This window comes from Centroberyx affinis, unplaced genomic scaffold (genome assembly GCF_046629955.1).
Source record: "Centroberyx affinis isolate AG114_WGS23_722 - 3 ecotype Tasmania unplaced genomic scaffold, CSIRO-AGI_Caff_v1 ptg004758l_1, whole genome shotgun sequence".
In the NCBI taxonomy this organism is placed as follows: domain Eukaryota; kingdom Metazoa; phylum Chordata; class Actinopteri; order Beryciformes; family Berycidae; genus Centroberyx; species Centroberyx affinis.
The window spans coordinates 67,906-93,950 of NW_027282305.1; the positions used below are offsets into that span (position 1 = coordinate 67,906).

Below are 26,045 nucleotides of genomic sequence, written 5' to 3' on the forward strand. Positions count from 1 at the left end.
TACTGAATTGTCTCTCCATACAGCAGAGGCAGATGCACAATATCAGTCGGTCTTATGTAACATGACAGCGATAGACTGATGATTGGTTCACAAGAAATGCTCGACAGCCGTTTGTTATGCAGAACAGATATCACAACCAGTTCCACAGCATCAGTTTCCCATAATACTCTTATCACATTAATGTCCAAAACAGTGCACAGCCATGTTGGCAGCCGCTGATCCAGCTTCTTCAGAACAGAATGTGACACATTCTGTCGGCGTCTTTGTGTGAAGACAGCTCAGCTTATTGGCTCGGGGTGTTTAGTAGCTGCAATATTCACTGTGAAGAAACATTACTGATGTGTGGTTACTTGCAGGAAGCGTGGGAAAGTAACACCAACCACCAGACAAAAGCTGGTAAATATTGGTTGCGATTATAAATTTGTCTCCCCTGCTAACCTCTATTTTGAAAAGTCTGGTTGGCTTGAAAAATACTAAATGTGGCTGGTGAGAAAAAGTTAGTTTCCTCATCTGCACACAGATCAGATGGCCTCATTTTGTAAAAGATAAGGACAAAACATGCAGCAATAAGGTCATGATACCAACATTTTGACTTTGGTACCGATACCAGCCCAGGTTTATGTAATCCCAACCTTAACTGTGCACAGATTTTTTTTTTTTTTTTTAACAAGGATTCATGTTTGTGAGTGAGTTTTATGCAAGCTGAGTATTAAATATGATATGAAACACTACAAAATAAGAGTACCGGTTCTGTAAACACTGGTATCGTAGCGCTGCAGGTTTTCAGTCCCTGTACTCCAAAGACAAACAAAACAGCAACATCTAGTCAAACTCATGTCAAAGTTTATTCACCACTGTACGACATTTAAGACTGAAGACAGACTAGGTATTGATGGGATGGCTCTCACTTTGTGCACAGAGAGTGAGAAAGAAAACACTTCCTTCCTTCCCTTTTTGTTTTGATACCGTTTCCCCGGCTGTGAAGCCTCAGAATTGCACATGAAAACTGTGTTTCGTAGCCCTTTGCTGCCCTTGTTGAGTGTGTGTGGCACAAATAGAAAACTAATTTCATAAGTTCTTCACTTTAGCGATTTATATTGATCTTTTTTTTATTAGATTTTCTAATGATCTAAATGTAAAAACATCTAGAGTCAGGCTGGTGTGTCTTTAACAAATATAGTGTTATAACATAGTGTTCCTCTGACAAATACAATGTCAAAAAAAATAGTTTTTTTTTTTCCCTCTTTTGTTAAAAAATATTTACAAATAAACTAAAATTTGACAAAGGGAGTTGTGAATGTCTAAAGATAAAATGTGGGGACCTGAAAGCTGCAAAAAATGTGACGTAAAACAAGAGTGTGATGGAGCCAAAATGAAAAGTGAGTCATAAATAAAATGTCTCAGTTACAGACTGAGGTTCTGTTTAACAACAGCACAGACCTGGAGTTGTTTTTAGTATCTCAGTTGTGTGTCCAGGCGTCTTCTTGGATGGTATGGCATGCAGATAAAAAAAAAACAAGACTTTCCATCTTTCAGATCCCGTCCAAAACTCAAAATACTACTCCAATGTTTACAGAAAAAAAGAACCCATTTACAGCTTTAAAATACTCTAACACCTCACATTTGGCTGTCATGAAGTCACTCCTCGTATTAAGACTCAATCAATTTAAGAATAAAACAATGTCTTCAATCCCTTTTTGTTTTACTTTCTGTAGCTACCGTTTTGTTTTCATTTGGATTAGGGATTGGGGATTTAAAGCAGAACTCTGGCCATTTTCAACATGGACCCTATTTTCCCATCATTTCCCATCATACCGATCAGTTCTGATCAAAATTCCATCAACTGCTTCACTATTGATCTACTTAAGTCTTGTTTTCCTGGATCCACGGCTCTCTGATACAGTCCTATTGGGCCAAAAGACACACCCAAAGTCTTTTTCAACATATTGACGCTCACTCTGTAATGAGACATGTATAGAGTTAATTTCATTTTATCCATGACCTGACCACTTTGACTATTTATTTTGCACTACTTTACACAATTTGGATGTAGACAGGCAGCTACAGCCAAACGGTAAAGAGTTAAATGCTGAAGGAATGGCCAAGGTAGATAGTTTTCATTTTCATCTTTTATGCCGACATGTTTCATTACAGAGCAAGCGATCAATGTGATGAAAAAGACAGGCTTTGGATGCTTTTGGGGTCGATTTTTGGAGTGTCCAATGGCCTTAGAGAGCTGTGAACCCAGGCAAATAAGATAAGTAGCTCTATATAGTGAAGCAACTGATGAGATTTTGGTCAGAATCGATCGGAAGAAAGATGGGAAAACAGGATCCACGCTAAAAATAGCTGGAGTCATCCCTTAAAAGAAAAAAATGCACTACCTTGGTACTGAATATGGAAGAACTGAAACCTTTAAAATACTGTGTGTAACCAGTCAGAACCAGCTTGGCTCCCATCAGGGACAGCGACACCCGCCTCAGGGTCAGACTTATAGATATACAAGCGATTTCCGGTTTGTTCCTGGGGAAAGCGCAGCATGTGTCCTGTGTCCGTGATGCAAGTTTCCACGCAGAGCGCTAAGAAACGGTAGGCACGTTGTCCAGGCTGCGGCCGAAATGAACAACAACGCTCTCCTCTCGCTCACACACACACACACACACACACACACACACACACACACACACACACACACACACACACCGGCCCGGAGCAAAGCTGGACGCCTGATCGAGGCAGACGAGTCCCTTCCAATAATTCGGTTGTGGGTCAGAGTTCGTGATGAGGGTTTGTGCCTCAGTACTCCACAGTCACTGCTTTGGTCCTGAGGTATTCCAGGAGAGCGTCCTCTCCTGTGGATGAGACAGAGGACAAAACCAGGTCGATCAAATGAAGCCAAAACACCAAAGCTCCATGGGTAATTTTCTGTGACGGGAGCTGAAGCAGAAAGGATGATGAAGGACAGAGATGATGAAGAGATACAGCATGAGTGTGATCCGCATCCAGGGTTCCCACTGTCCGCCCTGATGTAAAATTACATGACTTTTCCATGACTTTCCAAAACCAAGTCAAGGCACTTCCATAAGCTAAAACTTTTTATTCCATCCTGGTTTGTTAGTTTTGTTTTTCAGCTAAGAAAAATTAGGGATAAACAGTCTGGTCTTCCATTACAGCTGGGCTACTGTGGAGGAAAAAACACCAGCTAAAACAATAAATGTTGTGTGACAATTTGGAAAATACAGTCTGGTAAAGTGACCCATTTGTAAAATACCTTGATATTCCCTGACCTCTCCAGAGAATTGATCAAATTTCCTGACTTTCCCACCCTCTAAATTCAGTGATATTCCAAAAATTCCATGACCAGTGGGAACTAAAATGCACATCCGATATTTCTGTGCAGAATATCACTGTTGAATTAAAAGCATGTATCTGCAAAAATGTGGAATAAAATGAAGAAAGGACTGCTTCTTTTTCTAACTGATGAAGCTGTTTTAACAGGTTTCAAGGGTCAGGAAATGACCTATAAATGACCATGTAAACTTTCAATTCAAGTAAGAAAAAAAACACCAAAACTGCAGCTAGATGGTTTCCCATGAACGCATCGATATATTCCTTTACTCATCTTCTGCTCAAAAACCCCCTCCACCCCCATCTCCACCCCCGCCGCTTACCGAGGTCTTTGCCGAAGCCGGACTGCTTGAAGCCCCCGAAGGGCGAAGCCACGTCGGTCTTGTTGTAGGTGTTGACGAACACGGTCCCGGCCTCCAGCCTCTCGCTCACGTACATGGCCTTGTTGATGTCGCGGGTGAACACGCCGGAGGCCAGGCCGAACTCCGTGTCGTTGGCTCTCTGCAGCACGCCGTCTACATCGCTGCGGTGTGGAGGAGGAAGACAAGAGGCGGGATGGGGAAACAGGTCAGGAACTCCCATCACATGACAGCAGGGCTGGGCAATATACTGATATTATATCGATATCGTGATATGAGACTAGATATCGTCTTAGATTTTGGATATCGTAATATCGTGATATGGCATAAGTGTTGTTTTTTCCTGGTTTTAAAGGCTGGATTACAGTAAAGTGATGTCATTTTCTGAACTTAGACTGTTCTAGCTGTTCTATTATTTACCCACTTAGTCATTATATCCACATTACTGATGATTATTTATCAAAAATCTCATTGTGTAAATATTTTGTGAAAGCACCAATAGTCATCCCTACAATATAGTCACAATATCGATATCAAGGTATTTGGGCAAAAATATTGTGATATTTGATTTTGTCCATATCGCCCAGCCCTACTTACAACTGAACATTTATCCCACTTCATAGAAAATACAGAGATATATATCGTGTATCGTCATTCAGCCTAAAAATACCGAGATATGATTTTTGGTCCATATCGCCCAGCCCTACATGACAGTATTGCTTGTTTGTGTGTCAAGAAAAAAAAACGCTCCAATCAGGATTTACCCGTCTTTGAACTTGGACACCACCATGACGGGGCCGAAGGACTCCTCTTTGGCGATGAACATGTGGTCTTCCACATCAGTGAACACTGTGGGCTCCATAAAGAAACCTGCAGAGGGACAATGGCCATGATAATCACTATACTGATGCTAGTAATGCTAGTAATACTTCTATTGCTTATAATGCTACTAAGCAGAAGAAAGAGAAAGACAAGGAAGAACTTTTTTTGTGTACCACTTCAAAAAGCAAATTAAAAAGTACAGACAAAACAAGACAAAAAAATCCAATAAGATAAGCAATAAAAATAAAAGAAGAATAAAAACAGGCAAACTCAGCAGGATTTATATGAAAGCCTGTCTGTAAAATGTGTTTCAGGCAGTGATTTAAAAGATGACTGAATTAATTATTTTGCCAGCTGTAGCGCCTCGTTTCCCTGAAGTCACTCTATAAAAAGTTAGTGGTAATGTCTTCACTCACTCCACAGTAAATCCTGCTGCTAACACCCTGGAAATAGTGGATCATACACATTGTGTTGCCCGGTGCTTTCTTATATGCACACACACACACACACAGAAGCTCTGGCAGCATTTCTTTAAGTACTTGTTCAATCTTGTTTTTATTAGCGTTGTTTTGTCAGCTCCCATTTTTTATCTGAGCCTTTTGTTTGCAGTAAAACACCTGGTGACAAACCTGTGTGACAACAGTAAATCTGACCTGACTTGATTGTAAGAATGAGTCACATTAGCTATATAGATATATATATATATGTGGTGTTGGTTGGAGTCATTAGGTGCAGCAGCCAGTTGGCTACAGAGGCCCAGTGTGTGGACTACCTGGTCGGTCCACCTGTTTGCCTCCATACACCAGCGTGGCTCCTTCCTTCACTCCGATGTCACAGTACTCCACCAGCTTGTCCAGGTGGGCCTTGTGGTTCTGCGGGCCGTGGTCCGTGGAGCGATCCAGAGGGTCTCCGATCTTCATCTTCTTAATCTCCTCCACCTTAAAGAGGGCGGGTGGAGAAACGGGAGCAAGCTGCATCAGGCTGTGATCAGACAGGAGGCTTTTTTTTCCTCCTGCTCACATGCAAAGCACAGCTGTGAGCGTCGCTGGTATCAGAGCAACAGAGAGCTCACAGGGTGCGAGCAGTGTTACATCATTCTGGGTGCCTTGCAACACAAAGTTGGATAACTTGCAAATTATCTAGTTAGCAAAACTAGCCAACCTGAAGTAACAAAGGGGATAACGATGTTGAAAATGAAAATGGAGAATGTCAGCCCATTCTGAAACAGGAGTAGGTTAATGAGTCTCCTGGTAGGGAGAACTAGAGCTACAATTAACCATTATTTTCATTATCAACTAATCAGCAAATGTTTGGTATTTTTACTTCATAAATGACTAAAACGATTAATCAATTATTTATACTGATGAATTTATTAAAATCGATTCATTTTCTGTCTTTCGACTAATTGATTAATTGACTAATCTTTCCAGCTCTAATGAGAACAGAGCAGAGTTTTATCATCTCTTTTATCATGAGCTCCACCTAGATTGCGCTCATTTCAAGTGCTATTTTTGCATTGTGGGAATGCCCAGCACTCAACTTGGAGCAAAGCATGCAGGCACGTTCTGACAAGCATCCCATGTGATCACAACCTTAAACAACACGTCATGCCTGTAGGTTTCATTTCTCAGAGCTCTGTGCAGCGCAGCAGGAAGCAGCTGAGGAGCAGAGTGCAGGATGCTGCAGCTGGTTAATGTATTTTATTCCCAGAGGAGGAGGACGAGGTGTTCGGCTCACTCACCACTCGGCTGATGTACTCGTCATGAATGGATTCCTCCACAAACAGACGTCCGGCGGCGATGCAGTTCTCGCCTTTGTTGAAGTAAACAGAGCTCATGCCCTGTGGAATAAATACAATATAAACACATACTGGGTTAATAACAGAACAATAGCCATTTGATGTATTTTCATCCAAAGTTTGCTGCAGTAGCATGAGTGTCAATATCTGTGTCTAACTGATCTGACTTTTATTTTGTTGTTTTTCTTGCTTTTCCCCCCCCATACTTTTTATCCAACTCTACTTTATTTATTTGTGGTACTTTCACGTCACTGTCTCTCTGTGTTTTATTGTATGTAAAGCACTTTGTAAACATTGTTTTTAGAAAAGTGCTATACAAATAAACTTATTATTATTACTCATTATTATTATTATTATTATTATTATTAACTGTGTCAGTGTCAATAAATAAAAGGTTTACTACCCACTGAGCTATGCAGGACCATGAGATAAAAAGGAGGATAGAGATAATAAAGAGCATAACAAAAACTAAGGCTGGAGACACATTAGAAGACTTAAAATCCTAACTGATTTTGAAAAATGCATTGCATAACATAACAACAGATTTCGACAAATTTTTTGTCTCCCAGTCATAAATACGCTCACACTACATGATCAGGTAACGATGGGGTATCACACATTCAACGATATAACTGAGATTAATTAAGATGTTGGATCGTAAATATCATGTTTGATGTGATCGGAGTGGTTAAAACTGAATCTGTAAACGCCTCACACTAACAGACCATTAGCCAACCATTGTCTCCAAGCAAGCAGGATTTCCCCTCCAATTGTTGGGATTTGGTGTAAATGGGCCTGATAATCCTCTAGTGTGTCCCCAGCCTGAGACAATAATAATCTCTCTCTCTCTCTCTCTCTCTCTCTGCCTCACCATGCGAACAGCCTTGTCCATGTCACAGTCGCTGAAGATGATGAGCGGCGACTTCCCTCCCAGCTCCAGAGAAACCTTTTTCAGGTTGCTGAGTGCACAGCTGCAGCAGGAAAAAAACACAAGGCAAGGGCATGAAGTTTAACCTAACAGCTACGTCCAACCAATCAGCAGTGAGTTCATCATGTCGCAGCGTACCTCTTCATGATCTGTTTGCCAATAGGCGTAGAGCCGGTGAAGCCCAGCTTGCGGATGTCTGGGTGGTCGGACAGACGCTGCCCCACCAAACCACCTGCAGGAGGAGAGGAGAGAGGAGAGAGGAGAGGAATCAGAAAAGAAGGAATGGAGAAGAAGGGATGAACTCTATTCCCTTAAGGATCTTTGTGTTTGTTACCTGAGCCTGGCACGATGTTGATGACTCCTTTAGGAATGCCAGCTTTCACCGTCAGCTCAGCAAACTTCAGCGCCGTCAATGGAGTGACCTGTTAATATATGAAATAACATATGAAAGACAGAAACAGGGCTGAAACGAGTTCTGTTCATTTAGGTAGAGCAGGCAGTTCATTATTCTCCGGCAGAAACTAACTTGGATGTATTAGATAAAACCTTCCTAAATTTGTTCTACCAAACTATGTTGCTTTGTACAGACATGGGATGTAGCTGGTTGTATGTGACACTAAAAACCCAAATGCACCAGATGTGATAACTGATGTGTCATCTGATGGCAACACTGCAGGCAGCACTGACATCTGCATTTCACCACCACGATGGGTAAAACTGCTCTATCATATCATGTTCCATCATTTTCTTTAGGGTGACATGAAAGATGCTCCATGGCCTGTTCTACAGTTGTATCCTAAATTACCTGCTTACTTTGAGTCACTGCATTACCTTCCTAAGTAATTTTTATCTTGAAATAGGTGAATGACCACTGAGGCATGAGAAAACAGACATTTTGGTCCTCTATTGATGCTCTGAAATCAAACTAAGTTCGAAGGTGTTAAAGTGGCGTCACTTGACACTTTTAGTGCCACTGAAAAGGATTGTCACATTTAAAAATGATCTTATCTGTTCCCTCCAGTACGTTTCTGTCTTACTTCCTGGGTGATATCTGATGATCTGATATATGTTGAGCAACACAATGTGTAAGCACCAGCTATTTCAACAACTCTACATGAAGGCTGAGTTAGGCAGGGCACACGTGTATGTATGAGTGACTGTTACAAGCCTTTAAGCAAAGTCTGTATATGTGTGCGTGTGTGTGTGTGTGTGTGTGTGTGTCGCACTCACCTGTGCAGGTTTGAGGACGAGTGTGTTTCCAGCTGCGAGGCAGGCAGCGCTCTTCCAGGCCAGCATCATGAGAGGGTAGTTCCATGGGATGACTATGGCACACACACTGCCAGGGAAAAAACACACAGCACTTCACTCAGTGAAACACATTACAGAAACAGGCCACAATGATCCATTCACTTCAATTCAATCTTTACTGTCCCATAAGACAATTTTGGTTTGCGTACAGGGTTTACTAGATAGAAATGCACAGTAAAAACAGGTAATAAACACACAATAACAACATAACAAAACAAAATAAATGCGCATAAAAAATCTTAACATAGTTGACAGGAAGAGAGAGAAGGTGAATAGCTCAATATCATTCAATAATGTTATTCACCATTGCAAATACATTACCAGTCAAAAGTTTGGACACACCTTGATTGACTGTTCTATGTTTCTCAATCTCTTAAAGCCATTTGGATCTAAAGGCTTATGCTTAAATGCTTGAAATTTGTTTCTTAGACAAATATAAATAGTGAAGTTGATCCTATGTATGAATTCCTTTCCAAAGCCTTTGCCTTTCCATCAAGGCAAAGGGCGGCTACTTTAAAGAATCTAAAATATGAGATCGTTTTTTTGGGTCACTGCATAATTACATTTGTGTTATTTCATTGTGTTGATGTCTTTACTATTATTCTAAAATGTGAAAAATTGTAAAAATAAAGAAAAATGTGTGTGTCCAAACTTTTGACTGGTAGTGTACAGGGCTCATCACAGACATAACAGGTATTTTATAATCTAGAGCTCTTACCCCAGAGGTTCTCTCTTAGTGAAAGTCAGATTGCGGTTGGGTCTGGCCTGGTTGATGGGTATCGTCTTACCCTGCAGGAAACAACAGGATGTGACGTGAGAATTATCATCAGTGACATCTTTTGCAAAACAGCCGCTGGTAAAAACCTGGAGTACACCAATCTACCTGGATCTTATCGCACCAGCCGGCGAAGTAGCGGAAAGTCTGGATGGACATGCCTACGTGGGTCTTGAGGGCCAGCGTGTACACGGCTCCCGAGTCGATGGACTCAATGGTGGCCAGCTCCTCCTGGTGCTCCTCCATCAGGTCTGCAAGCCTGGAGGACGGAGGGCAGAGGTCAGAGGGGCATGGAGAGGGAGGGGGAAACAAGAAGTCTTGTTTTAAAAATATTAGGATAATTATTATGCAGAGGACAAGACTTCAGCCCAGATTCACTAAAGAATATCACGCAATTCACTAACCGTGCTCAGTGAGTGGAAAGCATTCCTATTGCGCTGGTCAAACAATAAAGCCTCTTTGTGCCTATCATGGTCATGCATATGTAAATTATATGTAAATCTCATTATTTCGCAAATCGCACCCAATACACTTCTCAACATCAATATGGAATAAAAACTTTGCACAAAGAGTTTGTTCATTCAGAATTGCTGTTATTATTGCTGCAAGATACAGGCATTGTCATCAGTCAGAGTCAGGAAGCAAAGGAGAGGCTTTTCATCCTAGAATCAGACCAGAGAACGCTGTAATTACAAAGGGGCTTTAAGGTGTGATTAGCCTGACAGCTGAAGCAGGGTGTGGATTAGCCTGACAGCTGAAGCACACAATTTGTGCTTGCAACTGGTGATGAAGGGGGATATTTGCTTGTGCAGTTCTCTTTTCGATGGCTTGTTTTGCATAAATATCTTAGTGAACTACATGAAAACGAAAAATGAAAAACGAAAAACGAAAAACGAAAAACGAAAAACGAAAAACGAAAAACGAAAACATGATTACCCTCACTAAGCATTCTTAGTGAATTTGAACCTCCATGTTTTTTCTCATTATGTAACTAAAGCCGACTGCAGACCTCTAGGTGGTGCTACAGGCACAGCGCTCACTTGTAAAGCAGACTTCCTCGGTCTCGGGGGTTCATCCTGCCCCAGGGGCCGTTATCAAAAGCTTCTTTGGCAGCTGCCACCGCCCGATCCACATCGCCCACTGAGGCATAGGCCACCTTACAGATCGCCTGGGGGAAGGAAGTGATGGTTAGTAGTTTGTACAGACTCCACTGGTTGATGGGAAATAAAGTAATGTACCAGCCAATCCATTTTATAACAAACTGTGCAATGTGCCAGTGTGTTTTCCAAGTCATTCATGTGTGTTTATGTGTATCGGGGTGTATTTACAAGCTTGTGTTTGTGTGTGTGTGTGTGTGTGTATGTTCATGAGGCTCACCGATCCGTCAGCAGGGTTGATGGTATCGCAGGCCTTGCCGTTTTCCGCATCCTCAAACTTGCCGTCAATAAAACACTGGTATGGCATTTTCACAGTCATGTTGTTCACTTCTTTGGTCGCCTGGGAGCAAAACCACATTCACAGTACAGCAATCACACATCAAACACAAAGAGCTACAACATACTGTGTCTATATGACATATATCATCAGTGACCTCAGCAATCTCAGATCTGGAAGATCCCTAAATAATTCCTACAGTATGTAAAGGGATTTATAGGCTCATATTCAGTCTTAAAATCTTATTTTTCTCATAACAAGTGAAAAAAAATGAATGAGATAATACCAATCATTTCCAATGCAGTTTCCCTTGATTACGACATATCAATATCTTCAATATCAATATCTTCAATTGTTGTTTCAATATCTTGAAACAAGGCAGATCACTCCACTAGTGTGACACTTCATTCAAGAAAATTCTTGAAGCACCTTGATTTGCATTGGAGACAGGTGAAACTATCTCACCCCACTGGCAGACCTGTTCACTTGTTTTAAGAAAAATCAGCTTATACAGGGATGCAAACTCATGGAGAGTGAAAAAGATGACAGAAAACCAGGGCAGACACAAACCAACTCAGAAATCATTCACTTAAGTGCCCTATTTTGGGATCAAAAAGGTGACTGTCATCTGAAGGTGACTAGTTTGCATCCCTGTTATAAGACTCAATACCAGATTAAATTTGCAGTGTACTGAGATCACAGAAGTTCCTGCTCTGACTCACGTAGTCGATGACCAGCTCCTCCTCCTGGTCTTCTCCCCTCAGCCTGCGGACAAACATCTGGATGAAGTCCTGGAAGGTGGTGGCCATGTACACGTCCTCGTTCTGCAGCTGAACACCGGCACACTTCTGCTTCACCTCCTCCACCAGCCTGGCGACACACACACACACACACACAGGTCACCAACGGTTAGAGTAGCAGTAGTCTTTTATTCTTTTTATCCAGGGAAGGTTTGCTGAGCATGCATGTTATTTCTCAGCAACACCCTGCTTCACTTTCTCACAGCATTCACACCTGGTGGGAGCTGCCCAGAACATCCAGTCTTCTACCTTGGCCTTCTCCCAGCTTGTCAGGGGATTTGAACTGGTGCCCCTCCATTCACAAGCTACTTTCTTTCTCTAATCTCTGGGCTACTGTTGCCCCTACTGGCACATCACAGTACTGCAGGATGATTTGTAATCCACTCTGCAATTATCAAACCCTTAACATGGAATCATGAAAGGAATAAAAGTTGAAATTTGAACAGGGTTAACGAGGGGTAATCAAGCAGATTTTTTGGGCCACTTGGATAATGCTCCCATTGGCTCCAGCTCAAGTTTTGGTCCACTCCTTCACCTTCCACTCTGTGCTGTGTTCCCTCTTCCAAATTCCCCTAAAACGTCCAACAACAACAACAAAGCTTTCTCTCTAGCTAGCAGCAGAACACAAGTTTATCAGGGAAATAAATTGATTATTTTGTCTGTAAAACTGACGTCACAGAGGCGACAAACTTCTAGTTTCTTAGTTGCTGACTTGCCTGCACACTAACATCAATACGGGACACGGCTCTTCTCAGGCACAAATGCTAGTTCCAAAACAACCCCCCCCCCCCCCCCCCCCCGTTTTGGAAGGCGTGACAATGACGATAATGACTGGTTGCTTGATAATCAAAAAACCCCAACAGTTTTTTTTTTTTTGCAGCATCCGCACTCAAAAATGGGTTCTGCCAAACCATTCTTCTGCACCGGTACAGCCAAAACGAAGTGTGGAGAATGTTCTGGCTATGTGAGACTAATGAAGCACACAGCAAGGGGCCTGGAATGTCCCGACAGAAGTAGGACAGGTCGGTCCGGAGTGAGAGCGGTTCGGTCTGAGCCGGCCTCCTGCCTCACCTGACCACATCCATGGAGGCCGCTCCGGACTTGAAGAAGTCTGTGGTGTCTTCGATCGCCGGGACGTTGCTGAGGATCCCCTTCCAGATCATCTGTGGGCAAGACAACATTCACAATGAGCAAAGTTATTCAACAGCTCTATAATGACACAGAGTGAATTTTAGATTTTTTTATAACATCAGGGTATATGCAGGAATCCTGAAGTTAAATTCGATACCTTTTAAGATCTTTTTTAAGACCTTTTCAAAATATTTTAAGACCTCAACGCCACTTTGAGCTGTAACCGGTTACATCAGCGACACACCTTTACTTACATTTACTATACATTGATTTTGAGATTTCAAAACTAAACAGTCTTAGTTTGCGATAACTTCTATGGACCGCTGTATCAATACAACAGAATTCAGATAGGACAGGAGGGAACGCACACACACACACGCACGCACGCACGCACGCACACACACAACACGGTCATTAACAAAAATCTCTGTGGTCTTTGCATGCTTTGCTCTCTTTCCCATTCACTTTCCATAGTACTTTCCACTTAGTGACAGCCTACACAGAAGAATCCCAAATTCGCCCGGGTGCACAAGAGGGCGTCTCTTAACTTCCGGGTTATGCATTACTGTTTCCGGTTGTAGTTTGTTGTAGTAGTTGTGAGGAGCAAAATAAATAAATTCATGCAAACTTTTAGCACACAAACTCTTTGGACAAATAGGCTATTCACATTGAAAAAATAGCTACAAAATGTAATACCTCGTAAAATGGTGATTAAGACTTTTTAATACTTTTTAAGGGCCTTAATTTTCGCTAAATTGCTTTATTACCTTTTAATACTTTTAAAGAATCCACGGACACCCTGAACATGTATAGTCTTTGGCTCTCATATCCCCATGTGGGTTCATGGAGAGTTAAACACCAAGTTTGCCAGAAAAGTCTGAATCCTGGTGATGAACATATATTCTAAGGGCAGGACAGTGATATATCTCCTTTGTAAACCACATCAGTCACTTGCCTTGATCTCCTCTGCCATCTTCTTCTCATCGTCAGTCAGCTCCACACTGGAGCTTTCTCCTGAGGAAAAGTACTTGGAGGCAGGGATCATCTTCCCGTCTTCAAACTGCAGGTTCTTCACCAGCAGCTGTGGAGGAAAGACGGGATGGAAGGAGAGCGGGGAGGAGAGGAGGGAAGAGGGACAGCAGATGATTTGAATTAGGCTCCAACTGAGTGGCAATAAAACCTTCCTGGAGCCCATAGAGGCCAAAGCATTGCCACATTCAACCTGCTCTACTTTTGTTTGTTTTGACTGTTTGCTTTATAGTACGACAAACTGCTGGAACACTCACGGCTTTCCCGTCAGATCCGTACAGGACGAGTCCGTTCTTGGCGACCAGGCCGGGTTGGGACGCCCCCTCGATGTCCAGGGGCTGACCGGCCGGCACCGACCCCAACATGGACGAGCCGTACAGGGTCACAGTCTGCAGGCAGGCAGAGGAGCAGTTAGGACAGGTGTGTGTGTGTGTGTGAGTAGACTAGGGTTTGACTGATATACTGTATCAGTTTGCCAATATATCTATATAATATAACTATATATAGTTTTATTAAATATCAAATATCGGCCAGTTAGTGTTGTCCACCTCTGATATGATGGAGGTTTCTTCCTGACCATAACTACAGAAAAACCTGCAATTAAATTTTCTCTTCATTTCCCACATTTTGTTTATTTAATCATTCAATAATGTTTTTTGTAAATTAATTATTCATTTACCAGGTAGTAATGTATCCCAGAGTTTTCCCTACCATTCAATAGGTATGATGGGTCACAGCTGCTAACACTAAAATAATTTCATTAGTCTGGGTTTCAGTGGAGAGTTTTAGTGTCCCATGATGATTTAAATGCTGTTTCAGAGGCTTTTGCACCTGAACATTTTTTCAAATTTAAATCTGCTATCAGCAGCTTCAGCACAAAAATATCAGTATTGTATCAGCCTTCACAACCCCGTATCAGTCTAACCCTGGAGTAGACATCTAGTATGTGTATTTTCTTTGCTTGTGTGTTCCAGGAAACGTACCTGGCCATCAATGAGAGTCCAGGCACCGGGGACTTTGTCATGGCCGCGGATCCAGTTGTGGATGGCCTCGGCCGGTTGGGCCAGGTCCACCTGAGCGACAGAGAGACCACACACACACACACACACACACACACACACACAGACACACAAAACGCCGAGGAGTCAAATTCATCTTCCCTTTCACAGGAGCCTTCCTAAGTTTCCCAGAATGAGAGGGAAGCCCAACAGCTGGCTGCCTGTAGCTGTGCAACACGTGGAAGAGCAGTGCTGAAAAATAACCCTCTGGGCTAAGAATAGCGCATTTTGAAACGCTGCCAGCAGCGTGGCTTTAAGCGACAAATCACAAACCAGCAGCCTGCTACGATCAGCCCCACCCCTCTCTTTCTCCCTGTAAGACAAACACACCCCGCCGCCACCTATTCACTCACTCACTCATATTTTTGGCCCTGAACTACATGTTCGGTAAACAGGAATTTTCCATGCAGTTAAATGAAAGCGAGTGTTGTTGCACTAAACGGCTCCATATGAAGTTCTACCCAACTGCTCACTGCAGCAGAATACTAGTGACTGTATTCTCCCCATGTACAGTATATAATAGGAATATTTTATATTAGGCACTCCTAATATAAAATATAGGAGTGTCATCTTGGGCTTCAGCACAATGTTGCTTTAAATTATGATCCATATTAGCATCTCCTGTAAGATTGTTTTTTTAGATGTGGGGTTGTAATTTTGGTCCTGAGATCCAGGTTTGCTCCTGGGCCCAGTCCAGTATATGTTCCAGTAGACATTGTAGTTAATAATTTGCATTTATTTGGATATTTATAATGTGATGACAACTGTGCTGTAATTCCTATAGAGGGCTTTCAGGTGATGTAACACACCCTCTGGCGGCCATATTGGAGGTCTTCAGTTTTCAGCTCTTGGGCAAAACATTGACAATGTTTAGAAATAGTACAGACTAGACATGGTTCATTTCTGTGTCTGGTTAGCTAATCCTGTGGTTGACACACCTGATTAGCACACTAGCTAACAGAAGCTAGTGTTAGTAGTGGCTAACAGTTGCATGTTAACATTAACATCAGTTGCTTTGCTAAATTAGACTGCTGGCTAGTTGGCTAGCCAAAAACACAAATGTTTATGTTCACTGAGCTGACACTTTTGAAGCTACAACTTTCAGTTCATTGGGACAGAGACTAAGACCAAAGGGGCAAGAGCTTAAGACAGTTTCTTGTGTCACAGTCACTGAAATTTGGAAACAAATTTACCTTATCAGAGTTTTCACTTTTACTTAAACATTATTGAATGTACGAACACCCACACCACACCAATCTTCTATATATTTTTCTTCTTTTTTGTTCAGTTGTTATATATTTAGGCATTGCAGCAAACCAATTCTACACTGGACCTCCAAGATGGCGTCAGCTGTGGTTGCTGGGAGATTTATGATGCAGCTGAGCAATAAAGCCAGATGATGAATACAGGAGTAAAGGAGCCACTGCATATTTATCACATCATATCTGCCTCTATGCTGCTGTCTGTATTGTGTGTGTGTGTAAGAGTATAGAAATCTCACCTTGGAGTTGGATTTCTTCTGAATGCCTTCGTAGGTCGCTCCTTCCTCTGACTGGGGAACGCGAGCGGCTTTTCCATCAGCTATGAGCTGCACCGACTCCACCTGCCCCGGGACACACACCCATCCCAGGTCAGTACTGTGAGCATGACGCCTCAGTCCGCCGTGTCACAGATAGTTCTTGTTCATAACATTATAGACCTTATCGTATGCCTCATGCTTTGTGGGCCGGCAGCTTCTAGTGACGCCAATTTTACGATAGTTTCTCCATAAACAACAATAATGGTAATACATGTATATAGCATTATCTCCAAAATTAATCCAATAATCTGTAGAAATTATCTGTGATTTGCCAAAAAAAAAACTGAAAATATGTCAATATACAAACTAGTACATTTTTGTTACTTTTTTAATTGTTTGATATTTTTCATGTTTACTATTTTGTATTTTACTATAAGATAAAATTAAACTTAAATGATCTCCATGGAGAAATTAGGTTGCTGCAGGAGAATACAAATAGATAAAAAAAAATAGATAGAAACAATAGAATACAAAATAGGCAGTAAAAGCAAAATAATAAAAGCAATAAAAATAGAATAAATTGTGGGGTTATATAAACATATGCTTCCAACAATTTCAGTACATGTTGAGAAGACTAAGAGTGGGAAGTATGAATGGATTGATGGAAACAGAATGGATTTCTTGTATGGATTTACTTACAGTTGTTCCTTCCTTCCTAACAGTCTTGATTGCTTACTTAAATACTGATTGCTAAATATGTGTTATATATAAGCTGCTAATACACTGCTGATGACAGCCCAATTTCTCTTAGGGGACTAAGAAGGAAAGAAACTTAGTAATTTAGGCAGTAGCAGTCCATCTGTCCATCTGTCTATCCATCTAAGCGTAGCTGACACATCAGGGAGGAGACTCCAGCTGGTTACCATGGCCTTGATGCCCTCTGGGAACAGGAAGCGGTTGTAGAGTGTGTCCACCGTGTCGTTGGGCTCGACGTCACACTCCCTCTGCAGCAGGATGGGGCCGGTGTCAAGACCGTCGTCAGCCCAGAACACTGAGAAGCCGGCCTTCTTGTCTCCGTGGATCAGGGTCCTGAGGATGACACACACACACACACACACACACACACACACACAGTCTTAAACACATGGAACTGTGCCATAACACACTCAAGTACAGACGGTGTAATATAGGCCATAAACACATCCAAGCAGAGCAGAGTCAGATAAGGAGATGATAAAAGGTTATTGTACCTGGAGAAAATAACACTGTGGCCAACTGTTGATAAGTAAGTGTGAAATAAACAAGCTGTCTAGCCACCCATCAGGCAGTGAAACCATGTTGGCCCTATATAGGCCGCTTAAAAGGTCCAGTGGAATCAGAATTAAATTTATCAGTTTCATTGTATACTTTAACAAAGGAACTGTTCATGTAAAGTTACCCAAATTATTAAAACTGTCAGCATTGTGGAAATTTGAAAAACTCAACAGAATCAAACAGATTTAGAATTCCAATCTACTTCCTGGTGTAAATGATGTCACCTACACCCAGATTTCAATGAATGCTCTGATTGGTCGACAAATATGCATAGTTAATCAGGTGCCGAATAGTCTGTCAGACAATTAGCCAGCCAGCTACTTGTCAGAATCTCAGTGCCTGGATATCTGTTCCCCAAAGATAAATACTGGCATGCAACCATCTAACCATCAAAAACTGACAAAAATGATGCTCACTGTGTTAGAAATCAACTTCAAACTTTTCATGATCGAGTTGAAATCATTGCACAGGATCTTTAAAAACACTCAAAAAGAAACATGTACAGGTCCTGTGACATTCCTGAGAGCTGAACTGAGTGATTTTTGTTCTAAAAGTGCATGAAAGTGTGTTTTTTTTATTTGCAATATTCAAATATTGCCATTTATGAGGTGATACTGATGCCACCACTCCCAAACAGGTGGGGTTTGGCTGGTTTAACAGGGCATAGACCTGCATGTACTGTAATAACTGAGTGCACTACAGGACTGTCCTCTGCCTCTGTACTGAACCCTGACTCGTCTCGTTGAACAGCAACATCATTTGAAAAACAGCAGCAGGGGTGCAAATCTAAAAATCACCATCTGTGGAGGCCATTTAAAAAAATATGAATACAATATAAATTGAAAAAAATAAGTTGTGCTTTTACAGCTTACAAGAAACGGAAGCTATTCATTTACGCGCGCTGATAGCCGGGGCAGAGTGATAGCAGGGGCGGGACAGATAGCAGACAGAGAGAGAGAGAGAGATAAGAAAACCGGCTCGCATGGAAGTTCAGGTCAAACAGAACTGGTTGAAACCTCCAGCCTGACCAGTTAGATAGCACCAGACCCTCCTCTGCCCTGGCCCCGGCCCTGGGAAACAGGGGGGGCCAAGGCCTGCAGATTACATGTCAGTATACAACACTGGCAAGTAATTCTGTTAATGAGCTGCAATTCCCACATGCCACGTAAATTCACAAAGCATGTGAACATTTCCCCTGGCCCTGGTTTGCTACTTCAGTTTCAAGTCTCAAATACAGCCACTTGCCAGGCTGCCCTCTGCAGTTGTCAGTTAAACCATTATAAAGTCTGTGTCTCTGTTTTGCTTTTGGCTCAGTGCCAACATCTGCTCACACTCGGCAGAAAGTGACTGCTGTCTTTCTCATTCATTCAGGGCTGCACAATAATGGATAAACTAATAATTCAGAGCTTGCTTGAGAGGTGTACTCCTTCATTACAATACAGAAGCAGAGAATTGATCTGGGGCTGGGCGATAATTCAATATTATCATTTATTATTCATCTTTCAGTGGAATCATATCGTGATGATATGAAGATATTTTAATATCGTGACACATTTCTGCTGTCTAAATTGATGATGACAAGCAAATTTTACTTATAACTCTGATAAAATTAGGTATGTTAGGTATGTTTTGTTTGACATCACACCTAACATTACCATTCGGTTCAATGAGATGAACATTAATTTGAAAACAATCCAAACCTTATGATTATCATGATATTGATTTCAACCATATCGCCCAGCCCTAAATTGATCTATCAAATGCTGCTTTGTGAATATTTCTAAGTCCTACAGGGACTATTTTCAGCAAAGTACTGTTATTCATTCCTAGTGGCTGAACTTGCAAAACAAAACTTAGGCAACAATCTCAAATGAAGAAGTAACGTTTTAACATATCCTGCTTCCACTTTTACAATGATGAATTGATTAAGCCTCTCAGCAAACAGTGCGTCTCTGCAAGCTGTTTTTGTTGTGATGTGAATGAAATGTCACTGTTGCAACTTTTTAACAAATATGAATCCATGTTGGCAAAGATCCAAAAGAAACAATTATACCACTGAGGATGTGAACTCCTTGGTCCGGGCCAGCAGACAGGCAGAAACATGTGCACACCAACAACGAAACCTCTCACTTAGTCCTTAATCCCAACACTTGCCTCTGTCTAAGCCCCGCCCCTCCTACCCCTACCCGTCCACCTCCACCCCTCCCTCCCTCCTCACTCCTCCTCGCTCACCAGTTGATGGCCGAGGCTCCCCTGTGCAGCGGCAGGATGGAGGGGTGGTAGATGATGGAGCCGTGTTTCGGGTGGTCGATCACGTTCATGGGGATGAACTGGGAGCAGAAGGGCATGACGTTGAGCTCGGCGCCCACCGCCTTGTAGGCCTCCACCACCTCCGGGATGGGCTTCCCCTTGACGCGCCACCGGGGGAACTTGAACACCGGCGTCCCGTCCTTCTCCGCTGCCACCGCTGATGGAGAGGAGAAAGGGGGGAAAGAGAGGTCAAGTGATTAGATTTAGATTAACACTCAAAAAATATATATATATTTGTCCCCCATTGGGAAAGCAGGAATGAGGTTTGGCAGCAGGGTGGTGTAGAGCAGTGGTTCTCAACATGGGGTCCATGGAAGACCAGGGGTCCTTGAGGAGGTTCCAGGGGGTCCGAGAGACAAAACCTCATCAACTGGGGGTCCGTGGCCTTAATGTGCACTAAATTAGGATATGAAAAAAGTTGAGAATCACTGCTGTAGAGAGTAGGGACAGCAATCATCGGCTCTCTTGAAGTGTCCTTAAGCAAGATAGTGAATCCCTACCAGCTCCCAGAATGCTTTTCATGTTCACTGTGAACTCTGACCTCCCTGAGTACAGGTGCGAGCATAAAGATGATTTCCTCTTTCAGGGGATCGTTAGAGTGCCACATTATTATTATTATAAAAAAACAAAATCAGAAGTAGGAAAATCAGAAGTCTTTTTTAGAAGCTGTACAGGCTGTTGAATACCCTCAACAGTTTTCATTAATTGGAACAGACAGTAGGGAAGCTGAGGGACAGAATAGGGGAAACACAAGGAGAGAAGGTTCTGGTGGGACCTCAGATCACATGTGAGTCTTAATCACTTCACCATCAGATCAGTTTTTACTCTGGCCAAACCTAGACCAACTTAGCTGTACTGTAGCTGGACACATCTGAAAATAGTAGTGCAATACACCTGGCAACAGTACAGTACATAAACTAGCTGGGCGTCAGTGATATGGGTTCTCCAGTTTTCCCCAGTTCAGTCTTGTCACACTACCTTACTGGGGTCACATGAAACCAACACTGGGCCACCTGCTGCCAAACCCACGGATGCACGCGCACATGCAAGCGTACCCAGACTCTGATGGGGGGGGGGGGGGGGTGCAAGACAGAAAAGGGTAATATGGGGTCAAGTCTCAGTGTGTGAGAGAGAGAGAGAAAGTGACAGAGATAAGCGAAAGAGGGAGAGAGATATTGGCCTAACTAGCTTCGTAGACAGCAGTTGTAATCATGGTGGTACTTTATGAAGACCATGCAGTCCTACAGAAAGGTACTGGGCCTTTGCTGTTTGGCTCACAGTCGGAACAAATGTGTTGTTGAAGGATGGAAATGTTAAATGTCAAGATTCAAGCTGAACAAGATCAGGCACAAGAAAGTAGACTAATGAATGTGTTTGTGATGAGAAATAAGAAGAGCGGAAATTCTTGGATACTGGATGTAAATACTCAGAGGGAGGATGGGTGCTTGGGAGTGGTCAGGAGGCTCCAGCTGATGATGATGATGATGATGCTTCCTGGGTAGATTGCATCATACCAAAGAGCCCGGTCCGATTGTAGACATTTCACCTCAGTGCTGCATCTCCCGGCCACACAGGGCCTCTCCCCGGACAGACAATGGAGCCACTATCCCGCGGCTAACGCAGGATAAAGGCCTGTCTTTGTGCAGGAGCACTGTAGAGTCAACACGCATCTACCTCACCCGCAGGCAGAGGCCTCTGCTCACCCAGAGGGAGACAGCAGGGCCCAGGCCAGGCGGCAGGGACCTTAGGGTGCGACCACACCTACATCTTGTTTTCTTTGGCCCGAACCACAGAGGGAGAGTTTACTTTGTTGCATTTTTGTATTTGGTTCGTTTAGGTTCACATTGTCAAATCACAGCCGAACCAGGGCTTGTAAACAAAAGTCACATGGACTCACAAGTAGCTCATTTATTGGAGTTTTGCTGACCTGTCATCCTGCCAGGTTAGAGATTTTGGCAGTGTGGGGGATCAAAACAAATCAGATTCCAGAACTTGTACTTTTAGCTAAGCATGATGGACTTGAACACATGAAGAAATAGCTCAATATGAGCATCGGTCCAGACTGCAGTTTGACCTCAGTTCATTTTGTTATGCCAGGCTTTCCAAGCATGAGGAACTACTGGCTATCAGACGTCAACATCCGTCTCCTTGTACCCATAAACCTGTGCATTTTGGGGTCGTTTCCTGTAGTCACTCTGGATTACATTCCCACTCCTAACGAACCGCACTGTCTGACTGTCAGAGACCTGCATTTCCAGGCGTCTCGGTGCCATTATTTGGTGCCACCCAACCCAACCCAAACCCAACAAACAGAACTAAAGGAGTAAACACTCCAGAGTTCAAATAAACCGCTCCAAACATGCCGGGTGTGAACCTACAGTCTATGGTGTGAATGCACCCTTAAATCCTAAATACAGCAGTACCTAGTAGTAGTAGTAGGATTTAAGGATTTAACCGTCAGTCATCATGGCTCTCTGAATGGCCGTAATGAGGCACACAAACTCTGCTAATTCAGTTAGAGTTTGAAAGACGACAAACTATAAACCAGCAATAATGGACTGCCAGGCTGCAATAACTGAGAATCTAATTGCCAGCAATTACCTGGGGTCTGGGGACCCCCAGGGGGCCTTAAACAGAGTTCAAGGAGGTCCCCAACAAAATGAGGAATAGTTTGTTTAATTTCACTATTAAATCATTCATTAGAAGTTAGCACAGTAGGAGAATGTATTAACTATTCTGAGCAGAGGTTTCACTCTGCTCACTGCTATCTCCCCTCCTACAGTACAGACAGACAAGAAATATCTTCTGACATGGGGAATCCTGAGATAAAATCTTTATCATATAGGGGTCTGTGGTGTAAAGCATCTCTACTTTGTTGTCTTTGATATGAAAAAGTTTGGGAACCTCTGACCTTGACAGTTATTATGACCGAGGGATTTCTAGAGAGAGAACCAGACAGGAGAACAGAAAGCGAACCAGAGTCAACTCACCCAGGGGGTCTGCCTTGCCATCCTTGTCCGGGACAGTGAACACACCCACCACCTTGTGACCCTGCTTCCTCAGGTTGGTGTACACCTCCTGGCCAAACAGGCTCTGGCCAATTAGAGCTAGTTTCAGCTTATTCTGGTAATAATGCTGTAACAGAGCAAACAACAGATTAGGTTAAACTAATATAAGGGAAAACAAACAGAAATAATGGAAATGCTGGAAGTGTAATGTCAGTGTTGCAGAATCTCATTAGACCTGCTTTGTTATGCATTTTCAAGTATGTTTGTTACGCAGTTTCAAGTCTTTCCTGCTCTCTTGCCAGTCCCAGAGATGTTAAGTAACTGGGTGTCTGGTAAGCCCAATGGGTAATAAATCTGTCACTGGTGAGGGCCGGATCTGGGAAACTATTGGCTGCAGAAAGCACAGCCCTCCTCTCATGAGTTCATGTCCAAGTACATGATGCCAGACGCCTCCTTCCATCTGAGTGTCATGCCACATGTGTCAGGGAAGGAGGTTTCAAGTTTCCCATGCTGAGATGAATGGCCCTGCCAAGTGCATGAGGCACCTTCTTCCTATTTTACATGGCAATGAAGGAGGATTTTAAGGGCAAAGTGTTCATCATGCATGCACAGTCATAAAAGCAACATTAGCCGGCTGCTGTATGGCACCCAGGACACAGTAAGGTAAATTGTAGCGGTGCTGGCTGCAAAACGCCCACTATAACGATGAATATTAGCTGGAGACAGAATTAGCCCAGTAGAAATGAGTAGATTCCCCGTGTGTTAGCGTTGCAGCTTGCAGCCCTGCAGGCTCTAAGCCGCTGTCAGTCCATGCAGCTCACATGCTGATGCAACTCCTCCGGGGTCTTGTACAGTAAAGGCGAGCGGCGTGCGGACAGTAACGTGGCAAACTGGCAACCATACAGCTGTACAGTACGGCATTCGCACGGTGGCTGTTGAAAATACAGTAAACAGCAGCAGGATGACTTGGGAGAGAAGACCCAGACATGAACTGTGACTCGCTGAGCTGCGGTCAAAGACGAGGCTGACTCACTCCTATTAATGTCACCGCATCCTGGCGCACGCTCAGGATTTTCCAATATCATTATGAAGTTAGATAACGATACAATGTTACTAACAAAGGCATTATTCATTTCGGTGCAGCAGCAGCAAAAAAAACAACGTTACTCACGGAAGAGGTGGAGAATTTTCTTATGAGTTGATTCGCCGTCCACAACATGATGGCGGTGTTTTGTTAAAAAAATAAATCCAAACACTGCAGAATTTGTCCGACCCGCTGTGCGCTCCTCCTGGCGACACACACCTGCCTCTCTACGTCTCTGTGTGTGTGTGTGTGTGTGTATGTGTGTGTGTCAGTGGCCGTGGTTTGGGCTTGCCACAGCCAGCTTATACTCGACAGCAGAGTACGTGCTGCCGGGTACTGTACGTGCGCGTTCACGATCACTACCTCGGCCGGCGGTGACGCGTGGGAATGAATAAACCACACAAGAAACAGCCATAACGAAGAGGAGGATTTTACAACCTAGGGGCGTGGTTTCTAAGAATAGTGGTTGCTAAATCGATTAATTCACATTTTTTTTCTTTTTGAATTAACTGTTATATAATGTATACATACATTCATAAATTAACTGGTATGTGACTGTTATTTAATTTATAAATTAACTTTTAAAATTAAGCTAATTGCTGTCACAGTTGGGCGTTTGCCAGGGCAACGGCTTCGAACGCGACTCAGCCAATCAGAACTAAGGAGCTGAACTATCCGTTCCATAAAACACATCTCTTTGCACACAGTTTTTTTTTGGTTTGATTATACCTCGTTTGATCCTAGTTTTAATTAAAAATGAAAGAATTCGATTTTGGCATGGTGTGTGTCTGTGCGTGTCCGTGTCCGTGTGTGTGTGTGTGTGTGTGTGTGTGTGTTGGGGGGCGGGGGTTGATGGAAATGAGGGCCCATCATTCGTTTCATTTTACTCAAAATTGTATCCAACTGCATACAGTCCCATGTATGTCCATTGACTTCTGTGTTCCTCATGAGTTATCATTCCTCTAAGCCTTCCACCAGACTCTTTCTCTCTCTCTCTCTCTCTCTCTCTCTCTCTCACACACACACACACACACACACACACACACACATACACACCTCATCCCAAAGTAAAGCACAGATCACAATTTCCACCCACTGCTGCAGGCTTTAGGGTTTTTGCTATCTTAATAGTGCCAGTGTGCAAACACAGGTTGTCCTGTGTTGAACTCTCAGGGAGAAACTAGACCTCATTGACGCTGGAAAAAAAACATACAGCTTTTTACATCTGGCTTTGGTTGTGTAAATACTGCCTTCAAATCTACTTAGGGCCCGGGAATCTGAATTTGAAAGTAACGTGGCCTGGCACTGGACCTCCACACTGTAAGAAGAAAGAGGGAAACACTTTTTCTGTAGTTTTTCGAAGCCTATTCCTGCTCAGTAGCCCAACAAATGGTGTGGAGTTACCTGTAGCCTATCTATAGCTGTTTGGCCAGGGGCCACTGCCAGGAAGCAAAGTTCACGCTGATGGAAAGGCAGTATCCTTAATGATGGTTAAAGTCAATAAAGTTCACCATGAGTCAAATGAACCATTCCTCATATACCTACCATAAAGTCATGTTTAGTATGTTCACGCTGTTCTCTACTGCCCTACAAAAGCTCTACATTTTTGTTTTAAAGATTAAAGTTCATGACTTGGGTTGAAATTTCATATAGAGAAAAATGATAGCCCCACATGCTTTCTAAGATATATAGAGTCCACTTCTGTAGCAAGAGCTGAACATTTAATCGAAAAAAAAAAAAAAAAGCAAAATCGCAATATGAACTACAATTTCCAAATCGCAAGAGACTACGATTAATTGCTTTAGAGAGAGGCGGTCTAAAATGGATTTCTATTTCTTTTGTATTTTAGTGTACTTTTTTATTGGATTTCAGTGTTCTGGGTAATCTTTGGTCCATGAATCAAGAAGCCTACAATATTGGTGAAAACCTTTCATCATACTCAAACTCAGTAAATCCTGCACATCTATTTTTTTTAAAACAATTTTAAAGTTCTAAAAAAAATGTAGGACAAGGAAAACTT

General features: G+C 42.7%; 1 protein-coding gene across 1 annotated transcript; it reads right to left on the reverse strand.

The window, feature by feature from the left end:
- Nucleotides 1-7: 7 nt before the first annotated feature.
- Nucleotides 8-24,175, reverse strand: aldh1l2 (aldehyde dehydrogenase 1 family, member L2). The gene is made up of 23 exons (XM_071545058.1): nucleotides 24,113-24,175; nucleotides 22,924-23,068; nucleotides 19,856-20,090; nucleotides 17,233-17,398; nucleotides 16,292-16,393; nucleotides 14,716-14,805; nucleotides 13,990-14,121; nucleotides 13,659-13,784; nucleotides 12,644-12,735; nucleotides 11,495-11,642; nucleotides 10,716-10,835; nucleotides 10,379-10,506; nucleotides 9,447-9,597; nucleotides 9,282-9,352; nucleotides 8,486-8,591; nucleotides 7,590-7,677; nucleotides 7,394-7,487; nucleotides 7,199-7,298; nucleotides 6,271-6,369; nucleotides 5,302-5,467; nucleotides 4,472-4,577; nucleotides 3,672-3,871; nucleotides 8-2,852 (listed from the first exon to the last, which is right to left on the reverse strand). Exons 1-23 carry the CDS (start codon nucleotides 24,158-24,160, stop codon nucleotides 2,797-2,799), a joined length of 2,769 nt encoding a protein of 922 aa, XP_071401159.1. The 5' UTR covers nucleotides 24,161-24,175; the 3' UTR covers nucleotides 8-2,796.
- Nucleotides 24,176-26,045: the final 1,870 nt, after the last annotated feature.

Bases quoted from the DNA above. Each gene is read 5' to 3' on its own strand.
- aldh1l2 (XM_071545058.1), bottom strand. From the start codon at position 24,160: ATGTTGTGGACGGCGAATCAACTCATAAGAAAATTCTCCACCTCTTCC. The intron at 20,091-22,923 runs GTGAGTTGACTC...CCTCTCCATCAG, and splicing joins TGGCAAGGCAGACCCCCTGG to CGGTGGCAGCGGAGAAGGAC. The intron at 12,736-13,658 runs GCAAGTGACTGA...TCTTGCCCACAG, and splicing joins AGATGGCAGAGGAGATCAAG to ATGATCTGGAAGGGGATCCT.